At 46.1% G+C, this 12,269-nt stretch overlaps 4 protein-coding genes across 4 annotated transcripts; 2 read left to right on the forward strand and 2 right to left on the reverse strand.

Annotated features, from left to right (window-relative positions):
• Positions 1-87: 87 nt before the first annotated feature.
• K441DRAFT_695648 (ankyrin) lies at positions 88-2,068 on the forward strand (the record flags this gene model as incomplete). Its single annotated transcript, XM_067652828.1, has 1 exon — positions 88-2,068. Exon 1 carries the CDS (start codon positions 122-124, stop codon positions 2,066-2,068), a length of 1,947 nt encoding a protein of 648 aa, XP_067505203.1. The 5' UTR covers positions 88-121.
• A 613-nt stretch (positions 2,069-2,681) lies between these two features.
• K441DRAFT_686534 (mitochondrial carrier) lies at positions 2,682-3,979 on the reverse strand (the record flags this gene model as incomplete). The annotated part of the gene is made up of 3 exons (XM_067652001.1): positions 2,682-2,900; positions 2,993-3,737; positions 3,795-3,979. The coding sequence occupies 3 exons, from the start codon at positions 3,977-3,979 to the stop codon at positions 2,682-2,684; spliced, it is 1,149 nt and encodes a 382-aa protein (XP_067505204.1).
• A 283-nt stretch (positions 3,980-4,262) lies between these two features.
• K441DRAFT_609225 (CIA30-domain-containing protein) lies at positions 4,263-5,371 on the forward strand. Its single transcript, XM_067645506.1, has 2 exons — positions 4,263-4,402; positions 4,467-5,371. The coding sequence occupies exons 1-2, from the start codon at positions 4,324-4,326 to the stop codon at positions 5,180-5,182; spliced, it is 795 nt and encodes a 264-aa protein (XP_067505205.1). The 5' UTR covers positions 4,263-4,323; the 3' UTR covers positions 5,183-5,371.
• A 501-nt stretch (positions 5,372-5,872) lies between these two features.
• On the reverse strand, positions 5,873-7,217 carry K441DRAFT_72164 (uncharacterized protein). The gene is made up of 2 exons (XM_067654063.1): positions 6,823-7,217; positions 5,873-6,752 (listed from the first exon to the last, which is right to left on the reverse strand). Exons 1-2 carry the CDS (start codon positions 7,112-7,114, stop codon positions 5,953-5,955), a joined length of 1,092 nt encoding a protein of 363 aa, XP_067505206.1. The 5' UTR covers positions 7,115-7,217; the 3' UTR covers positions 5,873-5,952.
• Positions 7,218-12,269: the final 5,052 nt, after the last annotated feature.

Consider the following 12,269-nt stretch of genomic DNA (forward strand, 5'->3'; position numbering starts at 1 on the left):
TGAAGAAGTATCTACCAAGTCCTATTGTGCAGTTGAGGCCGGCTAGTTGGGCCGGTCCAGCATCATCTAGCTTTCCCTCTTACACACGTTCCTTATAGCACACGAAGCGGCCGCAGTCATCATGGCCCCATTAGACGACAAGAGAAATCCAATCGACAAGACCTTTGAGCGCTGGTATTGCAAGCCATCTTATCCCCCTAATTATACCCCTGTACCGCGCAGTCTGGACCCTGTACCTGGATGCAAACGGGCGCTCCTATTCAACAAAACCGACAGCGATCTCGGCTGGACACCTCTCCACTACGCCGTATCTGGATCCTATCTCAAGAAAGCAGCGCGTTTGGCATCAAAAAAAAAGTATATAGAAGCAAAATGTGCAGAGGGATGGACGCCGCTTCATCTGGCGACTATAGAGCGATCCCGGCACATGGTCGAGCTCCTCATCATCAACGGTGCCAGGATAGACTCCAAGGACAAATATGGCTGGACACCACTGCATGTAGTGGCTATGAATCCCAAGGAGAACAACAAGTCAATGCGAGAATTCATAGACCGAGGAAACTTCTCAACTAACGACTACAGAATCGATTTCAAGGAAGAGGTAGACGACTACAAGGCAAGACGCGGAGAAGAATGGGACGATGTCATCGCCCGAATACTCCTCGATTTTGACCGGGGGCCAGATCTATCAATCAAAAACAATCACGGAAACACACCGCTTGATGTTGCAGTCCTCTCACGCAACCGTCGTGCCGCGGAACTGTTCTGGGAAAGACAGTTAGCTCGCCTCCCCGAAGCAGAGCGGAAAGATCTATCCGGTATTGGATACGCCGCCATGCGCTACGGCACAACCGTCGTCAGGACCCTGATGTTTCTCGAAAGATCAAGCAAATTCGACGTCTGGGATTCTCAAAAGCGTACTCCCTTGTACGGCGCAGCTGAAGTAGGGCTCACCTGGGCCGTCGAGGAGCTCCTGAAGCGCAAAGCTGACCCCTTGCACTGCCGCGAGGTCAAGGGCGAAAAGACCACGCCCATGGAAGTCGCCGTCGAAAACAGCCACATCGGCGTCGCTCTCTTCATAATGCGCTATATCCGCGACAGCAACGAGGCAACAAAGCTGCGGGACAAAGAGCTCGATGACCCCCTCTCCACCCTCGAATCAGTCCTCTTCGACGCGCCCAACTTCCCACGCGAAGACTTCGCCGGCCGCCACAGCCTTGCCAGCGCACTGCTCGCACGCGACAAGACCAAATACCCTCCCGACGGCCTCCCCGACCTCCTTAGCAAAGCCATCCGCACACGCCAAGCCTTCGCAACCCTCACCCTCATGAATGAAGACGTGCCGACCCCACCCTCCCTAGAGCCCGAAGACACCGAATTCCTCTCACTCATCAACAGCCTGCGCCCCTACTTCCGCCCAGAAAGCGGCAACGTCTTCGGGCCCCCCAAAAAGACACAGGGCCCGTCCCTCCTGCACCGCCTCGCCGCAACACCATTCCTGCCGCTGCTCCGCCAAGCCCTCGCGCGCCAGCCCCCCCGCCTCGTCAACCAGTCCAACGCCCAGACGCCCTTCCAGTGCGCCCTGCAGGCCGCGCGCCCGGCCAACGCCGCCGCGCTGCTCGACGCCGGCGCGGACCCTTTCCTCGCGCGCTCCTTCTCCGCCTCCGGCTCGTACCCGAGCCTGCGCCTCGATGCGTCGTTCTGGACGCTCGCGGCGCCGCATGCTGCGCTGTGCGCCCGCCTGGTCCTGCTGGCGGAGAAGAAGTACGCGGATAAGCGGAAGTTGTTTGCGAAGCCTGANCATGCGCATTTTGCGCTCGCGCTCGCGGCGGCGCAGAAGGGGGAGTGGCAGGAGACGGTTAGTTTGGTGGCCGGGGCGTTTGCGGAGAGGTTGGTTGAGGATGTTAAGGGGGGGAAGCTAAAGAGGGAGGAGGCGATCGCGGAGCTAGAGGAGTTTCCGGAGGCGAGGGAGAGGTTTGAGGAGAGAGTGCCTGGGAAGGGGAAGGAGAAGGTTAAGGGGGAGAAGGAGGAGGCGGAGTTGCAGGGGGAGACTGGGGGGCTGGATTAGGGGGCGTTGGAGGCCGTATTATAATACACACGGTCGTAATTTTGTTCGTTGCTATACCCGGTCTCATATACTGTTTATAAAAGCGTTGTTGAGTCCTTACCATATTATGTCAGTTTTATACGAACGTCTGGAGGACTTCGGGACTACATACATAAGAATTCCCAGTTTCCCTCGGGTATCTATAGCTATGACACCACAAATTAAGGATACGCATACGTTAGTATTCTCCTACCCATTTCAATATGGCCCATCCAACTGTACTTTACGCATTCGAACACAATGAGATATGCAATTATTCATCCTATTGTGAGTGCCTGAGCATGGATTCCCTTCCCAATGCCGCCTGAAACACCTCTAGCCCCAGGTGCGGCTAATATGCAATATACATATAAATACAAAGACACCGGGCCACCGACGGCCGTCTAATATCCACCTAAACTCCCTTTTTTTTGTACAACCGAGCTCCGACAGCCGTTCCGGCATATATTACATAAAGAGTAGAGTAGTTTTCCCATTCAGATTTCATTCAGCTCTCACGGCCAAAATCAGCCGACTGCGTTGCTCGTCCAGACCGTAAATACAAACATACGTAATGGGTTGAGAGAAGACGTGGTTAGACTTGTGACGAAGTGCCAAGTAGATGCAACACGGTTTCGTAGGTGCCGAACATGATTGCGGCACTGGGCACCACGCGTAGCATGTGCGGGACGAGCCCGCCGTATAGCGCGGCCATGCCTTCTTCTTTCCAGATCAGCCGGAAACACTGTGCGAGGCCAGTATATTTTAGATGGCCGTCTTGCATCGGAGCTTGCCGGAGGCGGGTGCGGACGACCTGAGAGAGGGAGTCAGATATGTTGATGGAAGCAGAGCTAGCTGAGGGAGAGAGCATTTCCCGAAAGGGAGAGGAGTAGGATAGGGACGTACCTCGTGCGGATACGTGATCAGCGCCGCCACAAACTTCGCACTCCCGGCCGCACACAGCTTCCCCGTCCACGAAACCGTCTGATCCCAGACCCCGGGCTCCCTCCCCGATGCCAATAACCTCTGCTCGCGCCTCGACAGCCCCAGCTTCATCTGCTCATACAGCACCCACTGCAGCGTGCTCTCAGTAACCCCCAGATAGCTCGCGCTGAGCCCACGATACAGCCCTCGAATCCCCTCATTCCGCAGCGTCTGCATCGTGCAGTCCAGCGCATTTTTGTACTGCCGCCCCGCCCCGTCAGCATGGTGCGACTTGTCCAGCTGCAGCCGCGTCTTGACGAGCCAAATCGGGTTCGTCGCCGTGCACGTCACGATGCCCGCGGCGGCCGCGGCGCACAGATGGACCCACGCGGCCTCCTGCCCGTGGTTGAAGTACGAGCTGATGAGGCGCTTGCCGTTGCCGTAGGCGTAGAAATTAATGGCGCGCGCGGGCACCACGCCGATCAGGTTCGGCCCGAGGCCCTTGAACAGCGCGCGCCAGCCCTCCACGCGCGGCACTTCGTACAGGATCTGGAACGTCTCGCGCACGTGCTGGAGCGAGCTCCGGGCTAGCGACATGGTTTCGATGGGAGGCAGGCCGCGCGCGGACCGCGAGGCCGCGAGATGTTGCTGGTAGTAGGTGGATTGGAGGCGGGTTTTCAGGACGTCGAGAGGGGCGGTGAGGGTTGCGGAGGCCATTCCGCCAAGACTGTGTAAGTGCCGGATCAGTACTTGGAAGAGGAATCGGGAGGAGACGATGCATTACCCTCCTGCGATTAAGTGTGCCCATGATTTCGCAAAAGGCGACTTCTTTGCGGTTACCGGTGTCCCGTCGGCCTGCTTCTGTGGGAGCACATCTCCAGTCTCTCGCGATTGTGGCAGTAGACTCTGCTGGAGTGGTGCCGGGTCTTCTCGAAGTTGTTGAGACGGGGAGGAGGTTGCCAAGGTCATGTATAGTCGATGGCGAATGCGGATTTATTGGGCAATGCCGGCAGCGCGGGAGGATGAGGAGATGAAACAGCAAGCTCACACAATTGAAGCACTTTATTAGCAAAGATTAGGGAGTAAGGAGTGAATGGGTGGTTGTGCAGTTAGAAAGAGGAATGTCGAAAAGGGCCGATCAAGAAATTTACGAAGTCTGGTTACCTACAGCGGTTTAGCGTACGGGGAAAGGAGAAGCCGAGGTGTTTCGTCATGGATCATAGCTTTTTGGTGGTGGTGGTGTTGAGGAATGGCACAAGCGCACCGAACACCAAGGCGACAATTGCTGCACCTTCACATTCTTGCATTGCACCATGCGACCTTCACCACGGTGTCTTGCTCCGGGCTTCCTGAAGCGCAGTCTAGACGAATTTAAGCGCTTGTCTGTCTCCAGTGAGTTTACAGTAACAATTCACCTGCAATCAGTCATTCAATAGCTAATACGTAATTACTACAGCTCTGAAATTCGAGGGCATCACCATTCCTGAGAAGCCATACCCCCTCATCTACCTCGACAGCCCAGGCTCTCTCGCACTATGCAAGAAAATGTCCGATCAAGATATTGGAGGCTTCTCCACCGTAAACTTGGATTATCACCCGGCAGTGGGGAAGGAGCCATCTCATATCCGCTTCCACGGGAATATCTCAATTGAGCTCCCAAAAGATCAGCCACACATTCAGAGGACCGGATACGCGGCGTGGAGGACATTAGACCGGCGTTTCACCCTATTCGGCAAATCGTTATGGGACGTCGACCCATACACTTACCTAGCTCTCCAATTCAAATCCGATGGCCGCAAATATTTCATCAACGTTCAGACCGAATCAATCGTACCTACAGACATCCACCAGCACCGGCTATACACGAAGACACCGGGGGAATGGGAGACGGTGCTCATCAAGTGGGACGAGTTTGTGCGGACAAACCACGGGCAAGTAGTAGAGCCACAGCGTGAGATGCTGACGCAGAAAGTACGCACAATAGGTATTGGACTTATTGACAGGTTACCGGGGCCATTTGACCTGAGTGTTAGTCGCATATGGGCGACAAATGCTACGCGAGAAGATGATCTATTACAGGCCGTGGAGGGGGAGATTCAAGGGAAGCCGTTGAGGTCTGCTAAAACGGATAAGTTCGAGAGGCCATCGAAGCCGGAGAAAATTCTCATGTGAAGTGCGTTGCGTCTCTGGGCGTTTGGTTGGAGGTTGACATTGTGGCTCGCATTATAATGTCATTGTGCGGAAGGCGTTCTTAAATATGCCGGGTTCTTCTAGATATCTGTATATATTAAACTTTGATCTTACGTATGTACATAATAAGCCCGAGGCCCGGATCGTTCAATCATTGCAAGCCAGATTCCTGTACTCCCTAGTCACGCCCTCGTGAAGGGCGTCAAACTGTTTAGAAAGGTGAAAGTGAGTCATAATAGAACCCTAACTAAGCAAAGACTTATTAAGAAAGCTGTAAGAGTTACTCTGTATATTTGGTTGTTAAGGTCTTTAACAGCTTAACTTAAATATGTTGTGGCAACAATGAAATGACCCAGGCCTAAGCTGCGTCAGATCATGGGCCATGCTCTTGGTGTTAGCGTGTTTTACATTTTTACTGCGCTGATTCCAACGACACTGCTCCGTGGTAGTGGAAGGAATTGAAAGTAAGCAGCCGAACGACGAAAATGCTGGGAGAAAATAACTCAAGTACCCGAAACACCGACATCCCACCTCGAAGCAAGTAGATATGGTAGTTTACCCGTAGAAATGCTAGGAAACTGGAACGCGCCATGCCAATGCGTAATCTGCCCAAGGCTATGCTCTGTTACTGACAAAAAGAAGCAGAAGAATAGGAGCATATCAATACCCAGACTAACAGCAAGCTCCTGTCCAAATGAAATCGCACGCTCACGTCGACGAATTGTACCAAATCCATGGCCTCTTTTGACTTGTTACCCCAAAACAAAAGTTCCTCCGGGTAAGTTGAAAGTACCATGGCCCCCCCGCCATTTCCGGACAGCCATGTTTGCCCTACTCCCCGTGTACATCTGTGTTTTCCTGAATTTCCTTTCTAGCTTCTTCGGCTGGAATTGTTGGGCACTTTCACCAGTCTCCTCTTCCAGCGGAACCAAATGCATCGAAGACAAGTCAAGAGGATCCAATTCCAGCCAAGCCAGTTGCGGCTCTCTCTGCTGCTGAATCACTTTCTCGGCCGGCCGTCTCTCCTTAGGGATAGGTTTTTGGCGAGATAGCTCTTCAATGATTCTAAGAAGCCTGTTCCTTTCCTGCTCTGCATTGAGGTCTTTCTCCGCCCCTTCTTGAATGAACTTTCGTCTGCTTATTCTCTCGTTATGTAGTTCATCGTTCAAACGCGCCTCCTTATCTTGCAATTCTCTAACCTCCTTGGCATACTCATCTCTTTCGCGCCTAGTCTTTTCCAGCTCTCGCCGTAAATGGTCTACGGTTTCGGAGAGTGTTGTGACTTCCTCCTTCACAGTGCCAATAGAGAGATGATACTTCTCTTGGGCTTCATTAAGTTGCTCCTGGAGGTGCCTTATCTGCTCGTTCCGTTCGTCCCGAGCCTGCTTCAGCTGTTCTACCTCATCCTTTACTTTCCCCAGCTCGTGCTGCAGGACTTCAATGACAGGATCATTGGGTAGTGGCGTGCTTTGCAAACTCGAGGCAATAGAGGCAACAGCGGTTTTAGGTGATGCCTCAACTGAATCTGTTGATTCAGAGGATGAAGGGACAACTGGACATCGCAGCCTTCAATCAGTCTTCCGTACATGCAATAAATTCAAGGATGGGCTGTGAAAACTAACACTGGATATCGTCAGGCTCTTGATTCGACCCTGTACTGATTGTTAAGCCCTCTGGCTTTGGAGCCGGCTTAAGCGGAACTTTCGGAGCAGATTCCTCAGATGAATCGATTTCCCTAGATAAGGCTAATCCAGGAACACCCCGAACCTCTTGCAGCCGGTTCCCGTGGTCCTGAATTCGTTTTTGCTCTAGTGCGTCTGCTCCACTCTGCAAACGCTCCCTCATCTTTCTTTCATATCTTTCCGCCAGCCCGGGGGGGCCTTCAACCGGGGAACCTTCAACCGGAGAACTCATCACGGCCTGTAGACAGAAGAGAGTTTATGTGGCTCGAAAGTATATCACACGTGTGGTTATAAAACGAGACGTAATAGGTTGGAAAGAATGAAGACTTCAGGTTTCTTTCTTCGTATCTCTGCTCATCCATCCGCAATGGCTAGAAGATACTTTATCAGTGAAGACGCGAAGCATGCACACCTCCTCCCAGCGAGCTGTTACCATGCATGTCGATGATGTGTTTCGATGTCCCGCATAATATGTCAAGCGTTGATTTGAGGAGCGCATCTGCATGTTTGGCCAATTCCGGCGTATCCACAAACCTTGTCAACACAGCACATTTCAAGGCAAGGGCAGTTAGCGATTCGTCAACAACCTTGTGGAAATAATTGGTCTGGCATGATTTCAGCCCCTTCGGTAGTTATCGGGGAACACATCGTTGGCCAGGTGTGTGGTATATCTAAGATGACGTTACGGAATGGTGAAACAGTGTCCGATGATACATGTCACAATCGTTCTCGAACACGTGAAAGAAGTTTATCTTCTGCCAATCTTGGAAATTATAAGGAAAGATTTTTACCAAGTAGGAAGTTTTAGGTCCGGTTCGCCTCATGAAATGACAGCATTCCATGGTTTTAAAGAAGCCAGGTCTGCGATGAAGTAGCCAGGTAAATTACAGAATATCTTGGAATATGCAGGGCTGCATACCTTCCTAAAGATGTCATCTTTGACCAATGAAGGTGGGCCACGTCCATTCCTATTACCCGGAGAATATCATCAGAAATGGGATTCTTAAGATGATGAACAACTTGCATTGCACCAGCCACATGCATGGCGCATGGTAACACATCAGGTCCTCGTCTAGCTATCCGCTACGTAGGACAAGGCATCCAGTCGAACAAACTTTCGCTTCGCCATGCTGGAGCGAGGCTTTCAAGAAACGGCAACCAATCATATATGACACTGACCAATTTGATACTGACGGTGGCTTTGTACTGAGGCGATTTGAATCAATCTTGCCGCAAACTCCCGGAGGTATGAGACATACCATTGTCCCAAATAGTGGATCAAGATGTCGGTCAAGTTGCAGCGAGCTGTACTATGAACGCTGTAGGCACAAACCCATAATTGGCATATCGTCAGTAGGGAGTGTGTAGGCGGTATTCGTATTCGTGTCTTGATTATCCGCTACTATTAGCAAATCCAGCTAGTTACTCCATTGGTGGATACAGTGAGGCAGGAGCAACAAGGCCACGAAACTGCGATCCGGAACTGCTACTTGCCTACTCAAAAGCCCACAAACGAACTCCAGATAGCTCATTGCCACGCGGAGGCGCGTACGGAAATCTTCAAACATCCTGAGGCATGGTCTGATACCGATCCGGCTGCTAAAGAGTGTGTAAGATACAGATGTCCGGGTCGAAAAAGCATATAGGAAGTCAAAACAGCATTTGAAATCGTTAGAGCATATGGCCAATCTAAAGGACGCAGAAACCTTCGAACCAAGACAATCTAAAACTCACAACGACACACGAAGGAGGGGCAAAAAAAAAAACCAAAGAGGGTTTGGAAAGCGGACCAGGGGGGAAGAGATTTTAACGGTAACAGATCGAGAATTATGAGCAGGAAATCAGACACGTTATAGGTGACGATTTGTGTAGTAGTAGCGGAAAGGTATTATCTCAGAGCGACTCAGAAGACAGGGGCAGAACTTAAGGCGCACTCACTAACACTAAAATGTCACTAGTCTCCGCCTAAGAAAACGCCACTTTTTTCAACCAATCAGCTATCCACCAACCTTAAGTTTGCCCTGCTATCTAAGGGCCTTTAGTGCGGAACTCTATAGCGCTCAACTTTAATTTTCGCAATTTTATATAAGAGATACTTTTACCTATATATTTAACTCTTTAATAATACCTATTTAACCTAATAGGCTAATAGGTTAAGCTAGATTAGTCTCCTTTATAATTAATTACCTTTTTATAATATAAATACTACTTTATAAGTTATGCGCTTTTAGTATTTAGGTAAATACCAACGCGTTCTTATTCTCCCTACTCTCTAATATTAACCCCCTTTCCCCCTTAATACCGTCCTCTATATCTCCGTTACTTTAAAAGTAAGTAACTATACCCCTTACTAGTTATTAAAGGCGAATTAGATAACGGTAGAGCCCTTTTTTTTAGCGCTAAAAGCTATAGGTAATATAAATACTATAGTAGTAAAACAACTCCAATATTAAGAAATTCCTTAAGGTATAGGTTATAGAGGATATTAATAGTAAAAGCAACCCTAAAATATCTAGCTCTTTTTTAAAAATCTTTTCTAGAATATATATATTATGGAGTTCCTCCTATAACGGAACCTTGTAGTAAGAACTACGATAGGTCCTATTATTGGGCTAGGTGTATAGGAAATGCAAGTATAGAAGTTAACAATGTAATAATAACTAGTAGAGTGGTTGCCTAACAGATTAACTCTAATTATATTTTAAGAATTACTATAAGGAAGGAACTATCTAGGTAGGGACTAAGGGTCCTTAAATACACAACCGTACTCCTATAAAATCCTTCTTATACGTAATATACGCCTTATATATAAGGTACGTAAGTTCCTCCTATTCCTCTCGTTTAATATATAGTATATTATATAACTTTAGTTACTATTCCTTATTATATAGTTCTATTAGCTTTATCTTAGACTATACCTAAATTAACTAACTAGCTTCTTTCGTCTCTTTCCTAAGTAGTTATAATATTATACTTAAAGCGTCCGTAATACTATCTCCCTCCTCTTTATCTTTGTCCTTAAAGATTTAAAATATCTCTAAGTTATTTACTAGAGGTGTAATATCCGTCTAATTAATTTAGTTAATATTATTACTTATTATACCTAAAGCAATTTCTTCCTTATACGCCTAACGTCGTGCTCGCACTATTACTATAATATTATCTTTTAGTGAGATTATACTATCTCTGTATTCTCGTTGTTCGAAAGAGGGGTTAGTCTATATTACGTTAGCAAGTCCATCTTCGCGATAACCGTTCTCTTGCTTAGAGTGCACTAAAGTAAATATTTGTGTTGGTCACACAGGGTGACTCACCAATAACGACTACTCGAGTAGGTTACAGTGATGTTGGTTAATAAAGCTTATTTTTGATTGGAATGAGGGAGGGCAAGGAGCTTAAGACTCCTCACCACACTAGTGCCGCGGCGTTACGTAATGACCGCTTGCCTTATTCCTAACACTAGCAACTCTTTTTTTATAGTTGCTATCTATATATAAATACTGCTTAACTAGCGTAACAAATACTAATCCTCCTTACTTACTATTGCTATTATAATATAAGTCTTACTGTCCTAAAATTTGCCTCTTAGTATGTAGTGCTTTCTTGCTTAGAGTCGTAAGTGTATATTATATTAGGGCCGCTAAGGCGCTAGTTATAAGCAAGCCAATAGCAATTTTCCATCCTAGGGATAGAAAATCCTAATTAGCTAGGTTAAGTTAGGGTCTATAGAATCTGGCTAATTAGATAACTTTAACCGGTAGTTAAAGTTCCTAGATATCTTAAGACCTTATATAACTAAGAAATTTTTAGGGACTCCCTTTTAACCTAACCTTTAACTTATATACGTAGAGTATTTGTATTAATAAACGTCTTTAGTGCCTTGTTTGGGTTCGCCTTTATTATTATATCTACTAGGTTATCTTAGCTATTAATCTATTAAATCTTAAAGAGTTTTTAACGCTTATAGGATTGCTAAAGTGCCATAATATCGATTATAAGGCGCTTTTCCTTTATAGTACTAAGCTTAACTAAACACTTGTAGAGGGAATATAAGTCGGTATATACAATTATAGGGATATCGGGAAGTTTAAGTTAATCTATAATTATTTTTAGGGTAGTTCCAATTGTAATTACTATATTAACTCCGCTAACTATTCTATATATCTCTAACGCTAGAACGCTTTAAGTAACGCGTTTACTCTTAGTTAAGCTCTAATAAATAAGATTACTATAGATCGTAAGATTATTCTCTCCAGTAAATTCGTTCGCGATAATAATCTTATATCCTAGCTAGGAGCTAAAATCTTTATTATTTATAAATAATCTATTAATAAATATAAAGAGCTTAACGGTAGGAAGATTAATAGGTATGTAGAGTAGTCCCCGATTAAGATGGTTTATTTACTAAAAAAGACATTTATTTAGGGTAAGAACGTTATCCTTAGTTAGTTTCTAGTATTAGGCGGCAACAGAGAGATTAAATAAAGCCTTAGGTTAATAGATAGAAGTAACGTAAGCTCTATAAGCGCGTTACTCTATATATCCTTGTTTTAGAGAGTTAACATTAATAATATTAATCTTCTTGCCTTAACCCTTCTGGCGTAAAGCAATAGAATCCTCATTTAGGGAGAGGATGCATCTATTAAAAAGTAATAGTATTATTAAATTAAGCTTTTCCTTTGGCTTTGCTATAAGATTTGCCTTTACTAGCTTATCTTTTTTAAGAGTTAAGAACTAATCGTCTCCTAAAATAATTATATTATTAGTTTATATGCCAATAATTCTAAATAGAGTTTCTGTAGTTATAATAAGGAAGCAGGGATTAAATATAGAAGTAGTTATTAAAAGCTTCTCTTTATAGTGCTTACTATAGGTAGCCTACTAATAAGTTCCTACCTCTGCAATTCTATATAATGGCTTAAGTATAACTATAATTGTATCTTTAGGATATTAGTAGCGAATTTGCTCTAGAAGGTATGCTAATATTAAGCGCTAAAGGTGCGTCTCTAATTAGGTGTATGCCTAAATAATATCTTACAGATAGACCACCATTTTATTCTTTATTAGGGAGGGAGCTAGTACAACAATAACTCGCTAACTAGCTCGTTAAATTATAGGAAATTATGTAAGAATTACCTCCTTACTATTATCGTTATAACCTTAGATAATAAGCCTTAATTTCTTAAATAGGGTATTAGTAGCTTTGCCCTTAATTTTATTAACTATTCTTAACTTAAAGATGCGGACTCTATTAAATTTAGTAGGGTTATACTTTTTAAATTTAAAGACTCCTCTTGCAATAAGACTATCAATCTCCTACTTATTAGATACTTAGAAAGGAGCTCCTAAAGTTATAATATAACCTTCCTTTTAGAGCTATTTTACGA

Source organism: Cenococcum geophilum, assembly GCF_001692895.1.
Source record: "Cenococcum geophilum 1.58 unplaced genomic scaffold K441scaffold_16, whole genome shotgun sequence".
In the NCBI taxonomy this organism is placed as follows: Eukaryota; Fungi; Ascomycota; class Dothideomycetes; order Gloniales; family Gloniaceae; genus Cenococcum; species Cenococcum geophilum.